At 41.7% G+C, this 22597-nt stretch overlaps 1 protein-coding gene across 2 annotated transcripts in view; it reads left to right on the top strand.

Moving 5' to 3' along the window:
• The first annotated feature begins 18462 nt into the window (after positions 1-18462).
• The window catches only part of LOC141808565 (voltage-dependent T-type calcium channel subunit alpha-1H-like), a 54820-nt gene continuing 50685 nt past the window's right edge, over positions 18463-22597 (top strand). The window contains exons 1-3 of one of the 2 annotated variants that reach the window (XM_074695237.1): positions 18463-18567; positions 18843-18976; positions 19402-19499. In XM_074695237.1, the coding sequence (XP_074551338.1) occupies positions 18529-18567; positions 18843-18976; positions 19402-19499 (271 nt within the window). In that variant the 5' untranslated portion in view covers positions 18463-18528. The remainder of the gene's footprint in view (positions 18568-18842; positions 18977-19401; positions 19500-22597) is intronic. The other variant, XM_074695229.1, reaches the window with a different exon arrangement.

Below are 22597 nucleotides of genomic sequence, written 5' to 3' on the forward strand. Positions count from 1 at the left end.
AACAGAGAGGTAATTACTGTTGTGTCCTTTAACCATCTGCTCTGAAAACTGACACTTAAAGAAGATCTGACACCTCTGACCATGCCTCTGTGTGTGTGTGTGTGTGTGTGTGTGTGTGTGTGTGTGTGTGTGTGTGTGTGTGTGTGTGTGTGTGTGTGTGTGTGTCCCTTTAACCCCTGCATGTACCACCAATGTAACCAGGTCAGGTACAGGCTCGGTGTCACACTGCTCATGTGTTCTAGCACATGTGTGAATGTATATATAGTTTATTTGTGCGTGTGTATGTATATGTGTGTGTGTGTGTGTGTGTGTGTGTGTGTGTGTGTGTGTATGTGTGTGTATGTTCACGCTCAGTATCAGGATGTGCCCTCAGGTGGTTGTCATGGCATTTTCAACAATTGATCAGGATTATTGATCTGTAATCCAATTCCTGTGGTGGTGTGTGTATTTGTGACAATGGCACGGAATAAAACACTTCCTCGTATGTAATGTTATGTGATGGTCACCATGGAAACACACCCAAGGGGCGCTTACCACACACTGATAATAATGTTTGGCCTAGATACCCATCTTCAACCGATAACACAGGGAATGTATTTCTGACTGCGTGTGTGTGATAATGTGTGTGTGAGTGTGTGTATTCAGTGACTTATGTAAACTATCATTTGAACAGCACACTGTCAGAGCTGGAGTAAAAAATGCATGAAATCATCCCATGGAGCAGAAGGAGCCTTGCCAGAGTTACATGAGACAGTAAGCGTGAGCTGGATGAGACGAGATGGAAGTGCAGAGGAAAACGAACAAAAGTGGGAGTGGGAGTGGAATCACACAGCCAGGGAGACCCAGCAGCAACCGATTACTGCCAACGCATTTACACTCAGAAACTCACAAATACACAATGGCTACCAACAACACACAACAGTTTATGTCTCTGTGAAATGTTAGCAGTAGAGGTCTGTGTGAGTGTTGGTGCGGTTCAATGTGTCCTAGATATCTTAAACTGTGTTGTTGAGACACACTTAATGTTTGATGTCTGCTGCTGCTGTAGGAGTGATGATAGCAGAGGGAGTCTGTCGGCTGTGGGAGTTGATGGGGTATTGCACGGTGTTTCCCAGCTCTAAGAGGAAATCTTATCTTAGTTTTTTGCCACAGCACAGGGGAATCTGTTGGTTAGTCCACCAATCTAGTCAAGCGAAAAATATTCTGTTTATCTCTCATGGTTTGGTGCAGCCGCAGAAAAATATCAACTATGATAACCCCTGACTTCATATCTGTCACCATCAACAGATAAACACTCCTACACTTCCTCCTTTTTTTAAATGAGTTCACTTAAAAATAGAATAACCACAAGTTTCAAGCATTTTATAAAAATATAGACAGCATAACAGCTCCAAAAAATGGAGCCAATACATTTGGAGCTCCCCCTACTGACTGGCTCCAGTAAAGGTTGTATGGCCCACCTCCCCAGTGTTGACAGATGGGACATGGGTCCAAGTACAAAATCCAAATACATGTCGAACAAATGTTTTATGGTCTCTATCAAAAGTTTTTTTTTTTTCAGAGAATTCTGTTTCAATCAGTTGTTTGATAACACAAACAGGGGTACAGTACCACAAATGAAAGCTCCATCAACAAATGCAGCCCCTGTTTCCCTTTGTGCACCACATTATCAGAGTAGAAGAGGAACAGAGAGGGAACATGTTACAAACGGTAACACTGGAGTCCTTTCCCTGAATGAAAGTGTGAGCTCAAAAAACAACTCTTGAGTCTGTTTTGTCGTTGACTGTGACAGTCTCAAGAGTTGTTTATGGTTATTGTCAGGTTACATGTTGATGGCAGGACATCAATGTCACAGCTCCAGTCGTACTGTACAGCATGCCGACACTTGCTCTTGATGATTTCTACCAGTTTAAGAATGTCAGTGCCCCTTTGTGGTGGGTTTTTGGCTTCACTTTATACAGTAGGGGAAAGAGGGACACATTATCCATCTTATACAGTCTGCAGTTTGAGCCAAGGTGTTACCCCAAACTGATACTTTAGAATAGCTTAGGAAAGACTAAATGAACCTCTCAGCCTTTTACTTTGGGAATAGACATTTATCTCAAAGACATATTTGCTGTACTAATAGTAGAGGACATCCATAGACTGAAACATCAGTCTGGACATTTTTATACTCCTTCCATAAATATAACTTCTTGTGCTTTTTATGGACGCATCTGCGTTTGCTGTTTTTCCTCACTCATTATCTCTGCGAAGTATAAGCCTTGAGGGGGTCATGCTTTCGGCTGGGTGTGTGAGTGTATCTTTCAGCTTGCATCTAATCTTGGACCTTTCATTCAGCCTTACATGTTCAGTGCAAATCAACAACTTTATATTCAATGGCCCCTTGTTGTTACAGTTATTAAAAACCCATTTTATTTACTGTTTGAAGCCATTATTAGCTTTCCACACCTCTTAAGCAAGTGTTAGGACAACAAGTACTTGACCACAGCCTCAAGAACCATGTTTTAAGAAGATGATCAAAAAGATCCCAACTGCGTACTGGTCATGTACATGATCTAAAACCAACCATGGAGAGCACCACTAAAAGAAGCGCTATCTGATGAGGGAACAGACCAAGCACCAGCTCCAGGATCTTTTCTAACATGGTAGGATGAGGTTTATCTGGTACTAATCTGTGGACAGCTTTACCACTCTGATTATCTGTGGTTGTTCAATAAAATATTTTCCTCTCCAGCAGGTTGTTGAATCAGGACTTAACTATTATGATCTGTTGAGAAAAAAAATGCACAATTGAATAAAGACTGCAGCAAAGAGATCACTCTGCACCACAAGAGAAGCATGGCCAGCTTTGCAAAAAGACTAACAGGCAAAAATAAGGCTGATAGTGATCCCCACCAAATGTCACAACAGCCAAAACAAAGACAAGAAATTGTGACAAATATATTGCCCTCGGCTCTATGTTGCTGTTTGACGTTTAACAGCTTCCATGGCTTATCGAGGCTTTACAGTTGGATGCCAAACTCTGAAGTTGCAGTGAGGGATAGATCTGATAATTTTCGACTCAAGGCAAGTTCAAATGCAATGGCTTCTTCACAAAATTCTGGTTGACATTAAGTCTGAACACACTTTGGGAATGTCGAGTTGGGTCTGAAAGTCCAACACGTTTGTATTCTGCCCCTCCACAGAGAATGAAACCTTTTAATTTAAGCCAACAACATGTCTTTCTCCCAGCACAGCTAGTCTGATCTAGGAAAAGCAAAGCTGTCTATTTTTAATCCATCTAAATTTGTTTTCTTGTAATGAACACAGCAACGTGGAGCCATGTAATGAACATTCTGCCCCTCAGGGTCACAGCCGTGGGACTCTCGTATTCTCTTTAATGGTTTGTAAACATTAAAAACAAACAAACAAAAAAAACCTCCCAAGAAAATTATTTTGGCAGCCATATGTAGCTATTAAAAATTAGCAGGAGAGCATTAAGAACTAATTCTCCCTGTAAGCTGTTTGCTTAGACCTACTGTATACTGTACAGCTAATATTAGCTCCTAAAGTGTGCTCCATGGACTGCCAGTGGGACTTTTGGGAATTGGATTGAGCCCCCAGGAAAAATGAGCAGTAGTTAAGTTAAAGTACTATTTTAAGACACTGAGGATGCTTATTCTGCCTTTTCCTTCTCTGTCTTGGCATCAGCCCACAGTGTAAAATACGGACTTGTTTTGCATGATGAGGGATTGTACATGTATGAATACAATCACATGGAAATTAGCTATATTATAGTCAGTGGTTGAAAGCTTATTTCAAAACAAATGTACAAATTAAGAGTATGTTTCAACATAGTAAGCTACAATTACCACTGAGGGCAGATTTTAGCTGGCAGAACATAATGTTCTTCAACATACTGAACCACCTAACCAGAAACTTAGCTTTAGCCAACTTTTGAACATCTCAAAACATAATTATGTGAATTAATTGGCATAAATAGCCTATATATTTCTAAAAACTGTAAACACTTTGTAAATGAAACATGTTTTTATCTTGGCATTGCTAGTCTCGACTACAGGATCTATTTTTTCCTCTCCCTCCTGTTGTATACAGGATAGTGTCTGTCTTAAGTAATTTCTTGTCCTCTGAAACCTGACATGACATAAGCTGATTCAAAGGTATTGTGTTGGAGCTCTGCCACATCCTTGGGTTTAGTGAATCGACATCCCTGCCGAGTGTGACAGAGCATCATCTCATGTATGACAGCAAGTGCAACACCCACCCACTCACTGCCCGCCCGCCCACACACACACACACACACACACACACACACACACACACACACACACACACACACACACACACACACGCGCGCGCGCGCGCGCGCGCTCAAACAGCCACAAAATGCAGGGTCGCCGGATGGTGAGACAACCGCCAGAACAGAGGGATATTGGGATGAGGTGTAGGTGAGGTGAGGTAGAGGAGGAGAGGGGACATGTCACATGCTTGCTGACTTGTTCAATCAAAACTGTCAAGTTAACCCTTATTAAGACGGAGGGCCTCCTAAAATAACCTTCAAAATAAAGCAGCTAATCATTATGTTGGAGTGGCATAGTATACGATTTAACGAACTCGCCACAGAGTAGCTAGCTGAGTGTTTGGGCGCTTTCCCCTCAATGGGAGCCATGAGGACGACACAAATCAGCAGGTTAATCAGGCCAAAACATCACCGTTTGAAAAGTAAGTTTGAAAGAAGAGGGTGGAATGGGTGAAGTTACCTGTTTCAAAGTTGGTTATTAACGGCTAGCACTGCGAGCGTTGCAAATGTAGCTTAGCCTAACTGCTAACCGTTTCTTTTTAAGACAGTAACATGGAAAGTTTGTCTCTTGCGGTTAACAAAACTGAATGAGTGACTTCTGGCAGTTATCTTTTCACTTTTTTATTAAGCTAATTAAAAAAAAAACAGAGCTGGCCTTGTAAGCTGGATTCTGCCTTGATGTGCTCTTTTGAAACAAAGTGATAATTTAAGTATTCAACACCCATAGGCGTTACTTATTTCACTCCGAGTCATTGTAAATGTATTTCACTCGACTTTGGAGTGTTACTTCCGGGGGAGAAAAAGCTGTTTTATTTTGAAGGTTACAATCCCCCATTTCCAGCCTGCCTCACTCTGGCTGGCTTCACGCGGCTCTCCCTCTCCCCGGTGCGCCTGAACTCCGGTACCTGACTCCGCAGAGCGCGTCCAACGGATGAGGGGACGTAGACGCACGGGGAGCCGCTTGGTTCTATCTAACTTCACTTTTCTCGGTCACCAAACTTCTGCGTCTTCTTCCTCTCTCATCTTCCCCTCTTTTTTTATCACCCCACTGAAGGACTGAGTTTGGATATCGGCAAGGGGGAAGGAGGCAGAGGACCAGCGGGCTGCTCTCAGATGGAGCAGCAGGGCTCCGGGAGCTCAGGGCGCACGGCGGACCCGGAGTGAATGACGCTGGTGGATGGACGCTGCTCCTCCCAGGTAAGAACGGCAGATAAAGTTTTTTCTTTTTGTGTTGTAATGTACTTTTGTTCGCTTTCCTGTCCCGGGTTACGCGCTTGGTAAAAGCAGGTGAAACAATGGAAATTGTTCAGAATTTATGATGTCGCTCTTTGTCAATGGCAGTGCGTAGTACATGTGGATGGAAGCAATATTACCTTAGCCAAAATATACAGTGAATGTCGTTCTTGCTGAGAGGTTAAAGACATTATCCACTTCATGATAGGTCTGTATGTGTCTGATGTGGTATCATCATGCTGACGCTTCTCTTGCTGTATTTTATTTTATATAATTCTACTATTATAGGGTTAACTTCACAGTTTGTCGTTTGTGTTCCCCAAACCCAAGTGATACTGGGACGTGATAGAGTCACGGATTTCAGTACATGAGTTTAATAGGTTGAGGATGTGACTGTGAATTTTACATTGAAACTTAAAATTTCTAGAGATGTGTAATCTCCTCTGATTTTAAAGAGTATACTGTTTTTAATTTTGGTAAAGATTTGAGGCAATTTGTGCATCTCAGTTTGCAGTGCACATTTGAGGCTCAGGTGATTTCATAGGTCTGATAAATGAGTGAATATATTTTGTTCTGGGGACTGGTTGTGGTTCAGTGAAATGATTTAATTTCCACACGGCCTAGCTGTTAGCACAGGGAGGCTCATAATGAGTTTTTAAACTGCTTTGAAAGGTCTCATCAGCAGGTTTTTAACTGCGTACAAGAATGCTTTCCTTTTTTCTGTTGTCAACTGATGTCTGTCCAACAGCTACTATTCAAACACAACAAAAAATCCTTAAGCTGTGCGGCCCTGGACTCCTCATTCAGTCTAGGCTATGTGCCCATAATGGCAATACACAGGAAAGAAGGATACTGGCAGATTCAATCTCATTATTTTCATCAAACACACTCACGCTGATACACTCCTCCCTGTGCTGCGAACTTGCATGCCAGCTCTTCTGCTGTCCTGTCACTCTGTAGGGGAGAGTATGTATCCCTGCATGGACTGATGGTTGGCTTAGCTTCTATTGTCCTGTGTTTCCTTTATGTTCCTTACCCAAATAATTCAGCTCTTGCTCCAACGTGATAACAAATTGGTATCTTTGGAATAAATTTGCCAGGATCTCTCTTGGGATCAATAAGCAATTGGAATGAGCCGACTGTGGACCAGTGAGGAGCATTTTCTGTGTACTCGTGACAGTGTGGACTGTGTCATATGCTCCATCTCCCATCTTTTCCTGCCAGACCCCACGGCACTGAATCTAAGGCAAGGCATGAGTCGTCTCTTACGATCAGGCCGTTAATGTAAACTGAGATTATCATTCAATTTGACATTTCCTACATGATATTGTTAAGCTTCAAGAAATTCCTGATAGTACTTAATGGAATTAAACATGGCTGCTGAAGCGCAACGGTGTCACAGTGTTTCATTAGATTTGATCACAAATTACAAGTCTGGAAAATACATTAACAAACATGAATTTAATGAAAAAAGAAATAGCTGACACAATTAGAATAAACTCAATACTCTGTTCTACTCATAGAAAATGTCTATGCTACTTTATCTCTGTACGTCCAGATTGTTGAAAGCCAGTCTGGATTAAAGGCATCAGCTGTAATGGCCTGTTTTCATCATTGTATAGTACAGCTGCAGGATTATAATAAAGGGGTCTTAGAGCTTCCTGTTGCCTCCTTTGACTCTTGTGTTAGCACCTCTTCTCGCATCTATTAGTCGCTTCTGTTTGGGTTAATGTAGATTTATATTTCCTGCACAGGACTGCTGGCTGTGTTTCTTCGACTCAAGGTCGCCTTTTTGTTTCAGTGAAATACAGAGAAGCAGTGTTTTTTCTATTTTGCCTTGTGCTGCTTAGCTAGAGGGTGAAGGGTCTCGTGGACAGGATGGCAGCCTTGACAGTCAGCGCAGTTCCGGTTTGTTTTGCGGAGCTGCAGTGCCAGCCAGAAATGCAACACAGCAGAAACACATACACACACAGTACTCAGAAGAGCTGCACAATAAATCTCATGTCATTCTCAATGGGATGTGAGTGCTTAATAAACATGGTGTAAAAGTTTTCTGCTAGAAAAATATTTAATCTAAATATGTTTTATCTAAAAAAGCAAAGCGTTTACCACCATCTCACTCACTGTATCGCGGCCTGGGTGTAATGGCGATGTTTTCACACCATTTTGTTGCAGCCTGATGCTCAAGATCGCCGTCAGCCATCTTCAGATTAAAAAGTACCAATTACTGGCACAAAATCCTGTTTTTGGCTTCAGGAGGTACATGTTGCTAATACAGGTATTGTGTAAAGCAAAAAAACAGTAGATACAAACTTGGAGCTGAAGCTGCTATGTGCTTCTGAATGATTGTATGTGAATCACACGTTATAATGTGATCTTGATTTTCAGTGATGTAATCGCACCACACATTTTTCTCCTACTGCTCAGATTAAACACACATGCATCCATACGTTGTAGTATGCCTCCATTCCAACTCCCCTTCTTTATTTTAGATTCAGGCTGTTCCCAGCACGGCCATGACAGGCACCCAGGACCCAGACCTACATGAGCAGCGCAGAGGACCAACGCAGGAGGAAGGGGATGAGGAGGAGGAGGAGGGGGAGAGGGTGCATGTGTCAGTGGAGAGAGAGGAGAGGGAGTGGGACGGCAAGGAAGAAGAAGAGGAGGAGGAGGAGGAAAAAGAGGAGCTGCCGTACCCCACTCTAGCACCAGTGGTTCTCTTGGCTCTGACCCAAACCAGCCCACCTCGCTCCTGGTGCCTCAGAGCTGTCTGCCACCCATATCCTACTCTATAACTATGCAATCATGTGTGTATGTGTGTGTGTGTTGCTGTTTTTAAGTGGGAGAATGATTGTGTGTTTGTGTTTAAGCTCTGTACTTTCTCAAATCTGCTGTACCTACAAGGCATCTTGCACCTTACTGTTTACTTTATGTTTAAACATAGTGGAAAGAAGGTCAGTGTGTGTGTCTGTAACTGTGTGTGTGTGTGTGTGTGTGTGTGTGTGTGTGTGTGTGTGTGTGTGTGTGTGTGTGTGTGTGTGTGTGTGTGTGTGTGTGTGTGTGTGTGTGTGTGTGTTGTGTATATGTGTTTGGAATACCTCAGGTATTTCCTCGGACCCATTAGTTGTAGGAAAAGATGGCAAACATTTTTTCCTGATTGGAGGTTTCCATAGTGACAAGCCCCTAATGAATCTCCAGGGTTACAGCCGCCTGTCAGTTGCATTGTTACCGGCCCCCAGTTTTACAGCAGAGGGAGTCACAAATAGTCAAAAAACTCACGTCACCTCCCGGACCTCGCTCTGCTTCTGTCTTCATCGTCTCACCTCCCATTCCCCTCCCTGTCTCTCACTCTGCATCTCAGCCACTCTCGCTGAAGACCTGAAGGTGCGATTGCGTGTGTGTGTGTAGTTATCAGCACTCTAGTGTGTGTGTTAGTAGCTATGAATACTCTGAAGCATGCCTAAACGTCAGCAACACCTCAGGGATTTGTCAAGGCGAACTCCAAATTGAATATTTTCCACCAGTTTTTGCCCAATAAGTGAAGGTGTGTGAAGGTGTGTGTGTTTGGTTCCCTGGCTTGTGTGCGTGTCATTGTGCGCCCGTCTGTGCCCGTCTGTGGGTATTTGCCATTGTCAGCACTCTGTGTGCTCCATAAAATATAAATACATAATTGCTGAATAAATAAAATGTACACCAAGAGGATAAGAGAAGAATCATCTACAAATGCTCCTCTGCAGCCTGCTGAACATTGTACGCTCAGTTTGTCAGCACCAACTTACTGGACACACTTACAAACACACACATTCACAAGGGAGTGTGCACGCACGCATGCACACATCAGCGAGTGAATGCCCTCACACAAGTGAGGGAATCTCCCATGGAGAGGCTCTTTAGAGGAATCACCTGGTTGCTTGGCAACAGTGTAGCTCTGCCCCAGCAGCCCGGTTACTTCCGATTGCAATGTTTGTTTTTATGTGTCGTTTGTCTGTCATCTTATGGCTGTTCATCCAGAGCTGCTCCTGACATGTGTCCGGCTGGGTGTTTATCAGGATTAACTTTGCAGTTTGCGTGTGCGTGTGTTTGTAGCTGTTTGTGTGTTTCTGTGAGTGATCTGCGGGGGAAGTAATGTGGGTGGACTTTGTTCGACAGGGACATTAATGTGAGCGCACCGGGGTGGGGCTAGCCCCCTAGAGCTAGAAGTCACATTTTCCCTGAGGTGACCCCTCCATCTTTACTGCCTTTTTTTGCACTCAGAACATATTATAAAATTAATTTCCTAACTCCTTTGCTTCCATATCCTCCCCCTCTGAAAAGATACACTCATCCTCCTTTTGTGCCATGTGTACAACATACTGTACATCTCCTCACCCTGGCGCGGAACAAAAACAAGATTTGCTTTTGCTATTATATAACACTCTGTTGTGTTCCTTCTAAGCTACATTGATTTCTGTTATTTCCGGTTTCTTCTTCTACTTTGTGAAGTGCTGAGCTTTCTATGTGGCAGGCATCATGCTCCTTTTAAGTGTAACTTATGACTCGTATAGAAACACGTGCACACATGTAGGGAGGTGCAGGGGAGACACACACTGAGACACACACACACACACACACACACACACACACACACACACACACACACACACACACACACACACACACACACACACGAACGACATAACTTATTCAGCAGTGCATGAAACATTCAGAGCGTTTCCTTTTGTTTAAAGATGAGAAAAGCTGTATCAGTCACTTCTTTACAAGTACCTTTCTTTTCCTCCCTTTCTTCTTCTGCTGTACATCTCTTTTTATTGTTCCTCTCATCCTTCTTTACTCAATATCAATCCCTGTCCTGCTGTTTATGCCTGTTCACTCTCCTGTTTCATGAACTGCCTCTTAATTGGGCCGAGGTGTGTGGATATGTGTGTGTGTTGTGCGCGTGTGGGGGGCTGATAGGGAGACAGCGATGGATAGGAGGAGGTCTTACTCAAACTAGGGTGAGCTGTCAGAATTATTTCATCCAATTAGCATGATTCCAGCAAGTGTTTCCATAGTTACTAGCTGTCACATTCATTGTGGGTGGAGCCAGAGGACCTGACAACTTGACAGTAACTTAACTTGGTCTCTGTTTCAGGCACTCTCTTCCTCCTCCTCTCTTGTGCAGAAACCTGTACTCACTACACACCAGGTTTAACTAGGTTATGTGTAATGAACTCTGTGTGTGTGGAGTCCAGTGTGTAGGAACCAGTGGGCAGGATCCTCTTTTATTCACAGATGTTCAAAATGTGGATTCCCACTTGGACCACATGTTTTACAGTTAATACAGTAACAATTATAATCTAACAATATCAGCTTTATTTTCTTAATAAAAAAAACTTTGAGCCTGACAACGATGCTCCTCTTGCATTGCCTTGTCTTTAGGATTTCAGTTTATCACTTGGAAAATAATGCCGTAAACATAGACTGTTAAAGACATCATTGCAGTTTCAGTGGGGTCTCAGATTCCAAATGAAGGTGGTCCCCAAAATGGGAATGCTAACTCTGACTTACTCTCAGTCAGATATAAATCTAACAAAGTGGATATAGCAAGAAATATGTAGTGAGCAAGATGTAGCGGGAGGTCTCACCTCCTGTCAGTCAGCATGGCCGTAAAAGCATTCGTAAAACTTTGCTCAACTCTAAGTCTCAATAATTTTCAAAGAATATGATGACTATTAAAAAGGTTTCATTGACTCTAATGCCATATTTGCTTCTGCTTATAAATCCAATTCCTAGTGGATTACCTTATGAATTCCTTTGGTTTTTCCGTTGTTTCCATGCTTTGTATTAATTTTAACAAAGAATATGAAAAAAGGTCACTCTCTAAAACTATAACACAAGTACATCATCAAACTTATGGCACTCTTGATCATCACATTTGTGCTGTGTCAGCATGTGTCTCAGCACGTTGCTGGTGTTTCTACTTAAAATCACAGAGCCAGACATTTCACGGTAAACCATCAGCGTTTTTAGTGTAAAATTGAGCAATACTTCTAACTGCTTCTGTCTTCCTTGACTCCCTGGTCGTCATTTGCGCTCGCTGCCTCAGGCAATGAATGATGTCATTGCTTTGCAATACTCATTTATCTAAGTCAAAGGTTTATAAATGTCATCCCTATTCAAAAAGTTATGAAAAAAAACAACAAAACCCACCTCAAACCCCCACAGCACAGTTAAAGAAATGAGCTGTCCAAAGCAAAACTGTGTCTTAAATTAGGCTGTAAACATGTCCAGCATTGCTGTTTAAACTGGTGTGGGTTTTATTGGTGTTTCCTTTGCTTTTGGAGATCACCTCAAATGGACTGAACTGCAGTTTTCTGCACTTCCCCATTAATTTTGTTTCTCAGCACTTTAGATTGCTGTGTGGCAAAAACTGTAGACTTGGTAGATAATGTTGAGAGAAAAAAAAAACTGTTTTCAACCATCTGCAGTGAGAATTAAGATAATGTAAAAGTGTAAAAGAAACAGTTCATCAAGTGTCCACCTGAGGCTGAAGTACTGGAAACCACTTACACAACCATTCAAAATAGCCAATCTCACTGCAAAAATAAACGTGTTTACAATTTTATTCATAAACACTTGTAGTTTGAATAGCTCATTTCAAACTGTACAGGGGGTGTATTTCCTTACAACCCAGTAGCTCAAAGGAAATTAAGATTTCCAGTTTTGCATAACTAGAAGCAAAGCTGCCGTAGAGCCAGATGATTTAGTCAGTATGTGGCAACTGTATGGGCTTCAAAACTCTGCATCTGAAACAGATGGGTGATGTCACAGAGGCGCTCGTATATTATGTTTGTGGTATTACCTTCACTGCAAAGTCTTCATTTGTCCATACAGGCCAAGCTTGATAGACCTTTCACTCATTGGATGGTGTTTTATTTTTTTATTTTTTTTCTAAGAAACAGTCACCATTGCTGTACAATTTTGATTTTTTTTGGCGAGGTACAATTTTGACCTTAGGGTGCTATTGTGTGATAGCACATGGCAATATTAATTATCTACACTGCTGCTAGCTTTTTAAACAATTTTTGATTTTCTGCAGATTTTCTTTACTACCTTTCTAGACTATATCATGCCAGAAAACAGCTGTGCTTGTTGATGTCTTGTTCATCCAACACCAGACTTGCGTTGCCATTATTGTGCAAAAAGATACCTGTCTTTTCTTTTCCCCAGTCTAAAAGAATTACTGCTAAACAGAGAGCAGATGTATCTTGTGTATCAAAGCTCATGGTTTTCCTTGCCTCAGGTGCTTGACGTTTTCTATACACAAAAAAAAAAGATAAATCAAGAAGAGCAATTTAATATGGTTTAAGTAAATAACCCACAATCAACATTCTGGTTTAAATGAGACCTTAAAAAATTTGTCCGGGATAAAAAATTTCATTATTGTTAAACCCCTTCATGACAAGTGATTTCTGCTGAAAGTTGAGTTAATCCATCTATCTTCTATGTGTTAACATTAGGTCCTAAAAGAGTTAATCTATCTGTATCAAATAATTAGGGTGGTGACAGAGTGTCTGTGTTTGATGATTTGTGAGAAATCTTTGATGAATATAACAAGTTTCAAGGTTTCCAGTCCAGTAGTTGTTAAAATGTTTCAGTCAGGGCCAAAATGAAGAACCAGTTAATAGAGCAACAGGACCACACAGCTGTCTAATAAAGACGCACTACCCTTTATTTATATGTCCTCAATAAGGATGTTAACGTAACAACCTTCTCTCTTTTCAATTATAAATGTTATTAAGTCATCAGCAAACAGATATTACAGTAACCCATCAAGACTGCTGTAAGTTAACGTCAATAATTGATTAATAGTAAGGTAAGTGCACGCTCTGTGGAGCTCCTAGAGATAGTAAGTGGTCAAATGATCCACTTGATAGACCCTCCTGTTCAACTTAAGGGTCGAGTAATAAGGCAAGGGCTACACTAGAGGAGGATATTAGATAGCCTCAGGGACCTAACAACCTGCTGAGAAGTTGTTCTTGTTATTGATTCTGAACCAAAATATACATTTGTAAGACCCAACATTTCAGTTTTAATGAAGAATATAAGACAGTGGAGCCACTTTTAAAACCTACTCTAGCATGCTTTGAAAAAAAGTGTCTTATCCATGTGTCCCCAGAGATGATCCTTTTAAGCTAATGAATGTTGCATATGAAAACGTCCCCGCTCACTGGCCTAAGCATGTGTATCAGAGCCAAGGGTGGAGTATGATGCCAGAAAGATCAGAGTGATGTAATCTGATTTGATTTATAATCTCTTCCTGACCTTTATTACCTGTGTTGGCACTCAAGGAGAGAGAGTTTGAGTGGGGGGTTATGGGAGATGAGGATGATGATGATGGGAAGGAGGAGGGGTGGGTGATTCTTGGAGAGTGAGAGGTCGAGAGGATAAGGCAATTAAAGGGAAGGGAAGCGTGTAGAAAACATAACGTTTGTAGTTGTTCACACTCAAAGCTGGAGTCTACGGGGTCTTAACCTCTCTCGTTGTGCAGCGTGGCTTTTTTCCCCCCTTTGACATCAAGCCAGTTTTCTTCACCTCATCTCTAATTGCACTTGTTTCTTGGCCTCTGTTTTTTTTCTCCTCTTCCTTTAACTTGTATCTAAAGTCCCATCTCTCCCCCCTCCACCTCTTTGGCTATGTTAATTATTAAGTGTAGAAGTAGTTTATCTGTTGGCTGAGTCTCAGGTTCTTGACTGAGACTAAAGCTCTACCCAAGGGCGGTCGTATGTCGATGATGGCTGAAAGTGACGGAGCGGGCGCAAAGGGGAAGCAGCTGGGAGAGAAAGCAGAGTGTATGTGCACGAAAGAGGATGAGAGAGGCAAAAAAAAAGCATGGGAGAAATGATATGGAATGAAGATGGGAAATTATACGGCATTATATAAAAGAAGAAGAGGGAGAGACAGAGAGCAGGAGCAGAGCGGAGAGGAAAATAATTGGGCCAAAGAGAGGGAAAAAGGCTGCAGAGAAAAATGAGAGATGATAGAGGGAAAGGTTGAGTGTTAGGAGGGGAGATGAAGGAAAGCAAGGGGGTAAAATACTTGTTTGTGTTCATATTTTGATATTGATGATTGTCAAGGTAGCAACTATTATTTCTAGGGTTTACTTTTGCCTACACGACATTAACACAAAAAAAAAAACAATATGATTTTTGAAATGATAATAAACAATGACCAGCAACACAACAATACATAGGAGACTGTAAAATTGATTAAAGTCAATTGTAATGAATCCATTGAAAATAATGGCAGCAATCTCTCATAGTGCTCATATAAACAGTTTATAATTCACTTTTTTTTAAACTTATTTGTTTTTCATTTTCTGTTATACTGGGACTGAGATTGCACTTCAGCCAGCCTGTCTTTATATAAGACTTTGTTAGACAGCTGATTCAGAATCTTGATACTTATGACACTTATACTTTCTATTAAATTGATGGTTAATTTAAAGATCCCTTCATTTAAATCTGGGCAGCTGCAGGCTGCTCTTTATGAAATAGTGTACAGGCTAACCATCAGCTAAAATTATGACTTTAGCCTTGTATTGTAACTTTTAAGGTCTTATAAGGAGCTTATTGGTGATATTTAGATATTCTCACTTTTATCAATTTGCTTGTTTTTAATCTACAATTTTGAACGAGATTATCAGCAATTAAGGGGGTGTGATATAGCGCAGGAAAAAGGCTTATAAGTGGGCTAAACTGTTTGTGATAATGTCCATTCCAACCCACATACAGCAGTTTTACTGCAGTGGTCTGTTCAAGCTTGATCAATAAAATGAAGAGTGAGGTTACGTCGGCTCTGTTGCTGAGGTTGTAGTAGGTAGCAGAGTATTGTTGGGATATAACCAGAATTGAGTTGATGAGAGTTCACTCTGTTGATTCTGCTACGTAACAAACACGCCCAGGTGCTGAGAGCCATGCACAGCGTGACCCCTCTTGACATCCAGCCTGTTTGGAGGCGAGAGACGACAAAAACAAAAACGCATGCACATGGCGATGTATTGAAGCTGGTCAAATGATCAAGTTTATTTCATTTATCGTGAGATTGATTGATTTATTGACTTTCATCCCATGCCTACTTCTCATCTTATTGATAACTTTGTTTTCTCAAGATCACAACTTTAATCTTGTATTGTGGCTTTGATTACATGATTCTACTTTCTCTATACAGATAGTAGTTTTCTGCATACCCCGAAGCCTGCTGAAAAATATTCAGCCAGTATTTCTTTAGCTATGATTTTACTACAAATGTTATGAGTGCCTGCCCAATCCAGACTTCAAGTATGCATTTTGTGATATTGAGACTGACAGTGTAAAACAACCTTTTGAAGCATGCCTGAAGCAGAAATTATGGCCATTACTAGTATAAAACATTTGAATAATGTGAACATCTTTAATTTTAAACCACAAACATTTCTTTCTTGTTTTAAATTGTGTTTTGGGCTTTTAATGCCTTCAAAGATAGAGGAGAGGACAGTGGATAGAGTAGGAAAGGGGCTGAGAGTGGGGAGTGACATGCGGGAAACATGCCAAGGGCTGGACTCGAACCCAGGCCACCCGCTCAAGGGTGAACCTCACAGGGTGCATCCTAAACTGGTGGGCCATCTGCGCCCCGACGGTAAATATTTCTGCGAAGGCTGAGTGGAGAAATGAAAGAGATGGAGGAGAGGACGTCCCCTCTATCGTTTATACTCTGTGTTGAATGATGGGCCAAGCGTGGAGAAACTCCCATCTCATCCATCACTCACACCTTGACCCTGCCCCATCTCGTGTTTAACAATGCATGCGTGTGTGTCTTTTGTGTGTGTGTAATAATGGACACACAGGGTTACCTAAGCTGCTGTAACTTACACCAATAAAGCAGGATTTAAAGGACCCTCATCAGCACTGAGGAAACAGAGGATGCTGCAGCAGGAGTTGTGCTGAAGGACGTTGTTTTCTATTGTATGTGTGTGTTTGTGTGCGTGTGTGTTTGTTTATGTAAGTGTGTTTGTTTGTGTGCGTATTAATTGTGTTTCCAGCCCAGACAGGATGCAAGCGGATTGTGAAACTCAGAAGTCAGTTCCCACGGTGAGATGGGGGTTCCCATGGCAACCACAGCAAAGGGAGGACACTGGATTACCCCTGCTCCCCCTTTCTTTCTCTCTATCCCCCACACTTTTTCCCTCTTTTACTCTCACACCCTTCCTTTTCTATCCTTTTTTTGTCTTTCCCTCCCTCTAACGTGCGCTCATTTTGCATATCTCCACTCTTTTTACTCTCTCATCCTTTCTCTCCAACTCTCACCCCCTTCCGTCTCCACACTCTTGCTGTTTCTGTCTCACTTTATTTCACCCCCTTCCTCTCTCTTTCTCACCCTCTCCTCTCACCCTCGCCCCTCTCTCTTTTTCTGTCTCAAGGGTGATAAAAGATTGTACTCTCATTAATTTTTCTGCCCTCTTGAGAGCAAAGTGTCCGGGAAAGGGGACTGTGCGTGTCAATCCATGTGTGTGTGTGTGTGTGTCAGTGTGTATGCTCCTGGCTCTGTTATCTATGCGTCCTTGGTTCTTGAATACATCGCTGTCAACCATTCTGCGGTTTATGAGCAAATGTGAGTGTGTGTGTGCGAATGTTTGTTCGAATTCAACACAGTCATTCCTTTAACTTTCTACTTCTGACTAGTTCTCTCCTTTTAACGCTTTATGTTTTCTGTTCTGAGCCCTGTGTTATTTTGACAGCTAGTAGGCAACACTGATGCGCAAACACACACCCTACACAAGCTTACACTTGCACTGACTTTAGATGTGTTGCAGTGTGTTTCATGGTAGCTGTCTTTCTTTTGTAGTTGTGAACATGAAAGGTGTCAAAATGCTCTGTTAGAAGTTGCGCTTGTAAATTAACGTTGATATATTTAAGCCTATTACTGCAAGTTTCCACTCTTATTCGAGTTGTTGTTTTTCCTAGGTTAGTACATTTGGTTCTGTGCTCACAAATTTAATTTTTGGAGCAGTGAGCCACATAATGCACACATGGATTTGTGGCTTCTTGCTCACTCAGATGGTTTTGTTCACTCCTGTCATGTTCCATGCTCTGCAACATAAACATGGCCAGACTTTTCATATGTACCTAAGACTCCTCTGGGTTGCATCTGACTGTTTTACTGCCAGATGCCTTTATATAGAGAGGAGTAAAGTCAAAGGCAAATACTGAATAAAATAAGGAACCTAATTCATGCAGATGAATCCACAAATGGAAAGAAGAGGTCATTGAATGGTTTGATGTGAAAAAAATCATGTTGATAACAAAAATAATATCGTCACAGTCGCAAGATTTCAGCCAGAGACTACTATCTAAGAGGATAATGTGATGTGTTTGCAGGGCACATTTTAAGCCAGTTTGGGGCACCTGGGGGAAGCTGAATCTGGACATGCTGACAGCAGTTTACCAAGCTGAAACCTCCACTCTAAAAATATAAGACAATGCGGAAGTGTGAAAATCTGCTGTTTCTTGAGTGTCCGCTCAAGGCTGGCAGGAAGTACCAAAAGTCACATACACACCAAGCCAAAAAATAAAAAAAATGTTATTACAGCAGAAATAAACATATTTACAGCCTGGAAAAAAAAAAAGTCTGGGGTGAATTTTTTTCTAACTTGGGAGTTTAGAAGATATTAAGATCCTGAGTTCACCCAACCAGAGGCACAGCTCAGCTCAGGTGACTGACGGGCGCCCTATGGCTGTTTGTGGAGATTCCTAGCCCACGTCATTTCAGCATGGCTGCAAAAGCTGGTTTGCTTCAAAAACCCCTCCCAGAAACCTATTAGTCAGTTGAATAAGCTAACATACTTAATACACTAAAACATGCTTATATCAAATGTTAATGTTCAGTGCTTGGCATGTTGTTGATCCTTGACCTGTGGCACATGGTTTGAGCGTGTGAGCATTTTGGCCATCCTGCTGAACTGTGTGACTCTGGGGATGTTCCAGCCCTGTGGCCACACCCCCTACGTGCTGCAGGTAAGCGCTCTCTCTCATACACACACACACCACACACACACACACACACATCACAAAGATATTCACACACATAATTACAAACTAATTATGTTCCGCTGTGAGACTTTATTATCAAGGGTCTGAAAAGTTTTTACTGCAATTATTTTCCTACTTAATCTGTTGACGCTAATCCTTTTTGTGTGCTGGTGTGTGTGTGTGTGTTCGTGTGTTCGTGTGTGTGTGTGTGTGTGTGTGTGTGTGTGGGTGGGTGTGTGTGTGTGTGTGTGTGCTCGCAGGCTCTGGACGATGGTATCTTTGTGTTTTTCGCTGGGGAAATGGTGGTGAAGATGGTGGCCCTTGGGGTCATAGGTCAGAGCGGTTACCTTGGGGACACATGGAACAGATTGGACTTCTTCATTGTTGTAATTGGGTGAGTATTTGATGGAGCCCCCCCCCCACACACACTCACACACTCTGCATGCACACGCATGCACATGTGCATGTGACATTAAATATGAGCCAAAAGTGTGTGTTTATGTGTGTGTTTTGTGTAAAGCTTAGACACTTGTTTAATGCCAGTTAAATGTCAAGCATGTGTGTGTGCACGCGGGTGTTGTGTGTGTGTGTGTGTGTGTGTGTGTGTGTGTGTGTGTGTGTGTGTGAGACGGCTCTGTAGAATGACAATGGCATTGTTCGGTCCTGAGAGACAGGGACCTCAGTGATTGGTAGTTAAAAGGCAATGTATCCCAGAGACGCAGCTCTGCGTTCGGCTGGATTCCCTGTGGACGTTCAGGGTTTGCCAAGGTCATGCTGATCATGATGCCAGTGACTCTATGGTGGCTTTCCTATTTACAGAATGCTAGAGTACTCCCTTGATGGACACAACGTCAGCCTATCAGCTATCAGGACCGTCCGAGTTCTCCGCCCACTGCGAGCCATCAACAGAGTTCCCAGTGAGTTTCTCTCCTCTCTTTCCAACATACACTCACAAAGTATTATGAGTCTTATTGTCTTGCATTGATTTGGCACTGTGCTCAGGCACACTGGATTTTAAATTAAACACTTACTATGAGGTTAAAGTGCTGACTTCTATTTTCAAAAGCTTTAAAGTGTGTTCACATCCAATTTAGGAATAGAGGACTCTCTTGACTTTAGGACAAAGCAGTTGGTCAGAGATTGTAAAGAGAGCAGAGAGAGGGCAACTTAGGAGATTTTCTTGTTCAAAGCGTATAATGTTCTTGACTGGACAAGTCGCTGACCTGACAGCAATCCAACACATTGTGTGTTTGACTCACAGAGGAGCAGATTTAAGCCTCCGAAATGAGCGCAGAGTGAAGATGACTGCAGTACAGGGGCTGGCAGAGCATAAGAAAATGTATTCCAAATGTCAGCTGAAGACTGTCTGGGAAAACAGAATTTGGCTGTGCATTAAGATAGACATTGCAGTTCCTTCTCCTCCTTGTGTACAAAATTGAAGCCAGAATACTCATCATGACAGGCGCTGACATCTTTCCTTATGACATCAGAAGTCTGCCCCTTCTGCTAACCAAAACAAAAAACAGAACCTGTAATAAAATGGCAGAAATCGCTCAGGTTGGTACAGTCCTCAGAACAACAAGGGCACTTAGGTAAAGAAGGGGAAACTAGCGCAGAATACTGTCGCTGATGGAAATTAACAAACAGCCCTATAAACAATAAAATAATGATTGTACTCTCTTTTTTGAACTTTGTGATCAAATTTGCTATTTGATCTTAGTTAGATACCTCACACAAAGACAATGTAAAATTATGATTTTAATACCATTACATTCAGTTGATATGTTGGTTTATTTTTCCTACACTATCAAGGATGTGTAGTAGTCATGCTGAGTCCATGTGTTTTCTGTGATCCTTAAAGTCCACCACCTCTTTTATCCTTCCTGGCTGTTTGTTTACATTGCTCTGGGTCTTGTACTGTGCTCTTGTCAGACAAAAAAGGAGGTTTTTGTCCTACTTCCTTGAGCAGGGACTCCGCTTCCTAACTTCTAGCTGGAAAAAAAAAGCAGTCAGGGTGGTATGCAAGTGACATGACCTGCATACTGAGTTACAACCTCTGCCACTGTACATGTTTAAACACTTCAGAAAGTCCTTCATGGAAAAAAGTAAAAAATAAAACAAGTGTGTGGGACTTACTGCATGTTAGATTGTCTAATCAACTTCCTGTCCCCTATAAATGGCAGAGCATGAGTAAAATGAGATAAACTTCTTGATCATCTGATGTTGAAACACCCTCTTCTAAGGCCTTGTACACACGTAGCTGGGCATTTTTAAAAAACAAACCTCTTTGGATTTTAAAAATACTTTTGTCCACACAGACCCACCAATAAGTGGGACTCGAAGCATGCCATATCAATATTCAGCAGTGTTTTTCAGACATGAAACGTGCTAGCCAATCAGAATGAACCTCTGCCATTAGACTGTGAAGTTTGAGAACCAAAAACTCTGTTTCCCGGCGTCTACATGAAACCATGAAACCAGAGTTTTCCAAAATCTTCACTTTGGCCGGAGTTTTCAGAAAACATTGTTTTTACTGATGAAAACTGTGGTTTAGTGTGGATGACAGGCTTAAACGTATAAAAATATATGCAGTTTCCCAGATACCCTGGCTATGTGTGGACATGGACTAAGAAGTCACATCCTCATTAGTTACAACAGAGACTTTGAAAAACGTGTCACTGTCCTTGTGTTCTTTGATGGTGCTGTAAATTCATCTTCATTTCTTTACTTTCCCTACGCTGCCCACTTTTTAACTGCAGCAGCTCTACTTTTGATGGATGCGTGCGTAAACAAATCAGGGCACAGGGAACAAAGTCATGGGAATCATTGTGATGCTTGTGTTGTTCGTAACAGCTCGTTGCACAAACTGGCCGGCCAACTTGATGTTTTTTTACAACCCTCTGTGACCTTGGCAGAGCTTGGACTGAGTTCTTGTAACACTGTAGAGTGTGTTTGAAGTAGCCAAGTCTAAGAGCAGTAAAGAGGAATATTTCAGATCTGTGCTCTTCAGCAGAGTGGAGTGGAGGCCAATTATCAGTATTTGAACTCTAATTATTGCCCATTCAATTAATTGCACTGTTCCAGTTTTCAGCAGAATACATTAAGAGATTTTCTTCTGGCTGGCTGGCAAACACTTCTGCCTGACGTTGAGCTTTAAATGTGGATTTTTGTAAGGCTGTAGCGTGTAGTTACTGACGGGGTTAAGAGTTTTTTTTTATTAACAGCTTATTAGATAATTTCAAACTCCTCACCCAGGCACAGGAGGTTGAATAATAGGAATAAAAACATACAGAGTGATGTGAATCAATTTGCAGTGTACCACTTGGCCACTGTCTGATTTGAAATACAATACACTTAAAGGACATCAATCTCAAGTCAAAGGAAAACCTTTTGTCATCACTGTTCGAATAGAAATCAGTGGTTAAATGAGCAGGAACCACTATGATTTGTCGATTTCATGTTTACATGTAGCTGGATGTTATCTAGATTTTATGTTACCTGTAGTACTATTGAGGGATGGGTAAAAATATCGATGCATCAAAATATTGCCTCGCCCGATTCAATACTGATCCATCAAATCCTCTGAATCGATTCATCTTCCTGGTAAATTGGGGGAGTGTGTGTGTTATTCGCGTTGTGAGGACTTGGGCCACGAGAGACCAAACAACAAAAAAATGGCAGCCAAAGCAGCAGCAGCAGCATAAAGCCAGATCCTTCAGCTTTAAAGTCTGATGTTTGGGTTTTTTTATTGCTCCAAAAGGTGAGGTGACATACCACATATGTTCACATGGAGCATGAAAATCGATAATTGAAGCATTTAAATCAACATCAAATCGAATTGCAACCTAAAAAATCAAAATCAAGTTGATTTGTGAGGTTCTTAGCAATACTCATCCCTAGTTATATTCTAAAATGCAATACCTGTCACTTTCACTATAATAAACACATTATTTAGGCCCCAGGAGGGGTCACTGAACAGTTTTGACCAGAATGCAACCTGTGGTACAAACATAAA

The sequence above is a fragment of the Halichoeres trimaculatus genome, unplaced genomic scaffold (assembly GCF_033239565.1).
Source record: "Halichoeres trimaculatus isolate MK-OKI-2021-1 unplaced genomic scaffold, fHalTri1.1 fHalTri1_scaffold_2, whole genome shotgun sequence".
In the NCBI taxonomy this organism is placed as follows: Eukaryota; Metazoa; Chordata; class Actinopteri; order Labriformes; family Labridae; genus Halichoeres; species Halichoeres trimaculatus.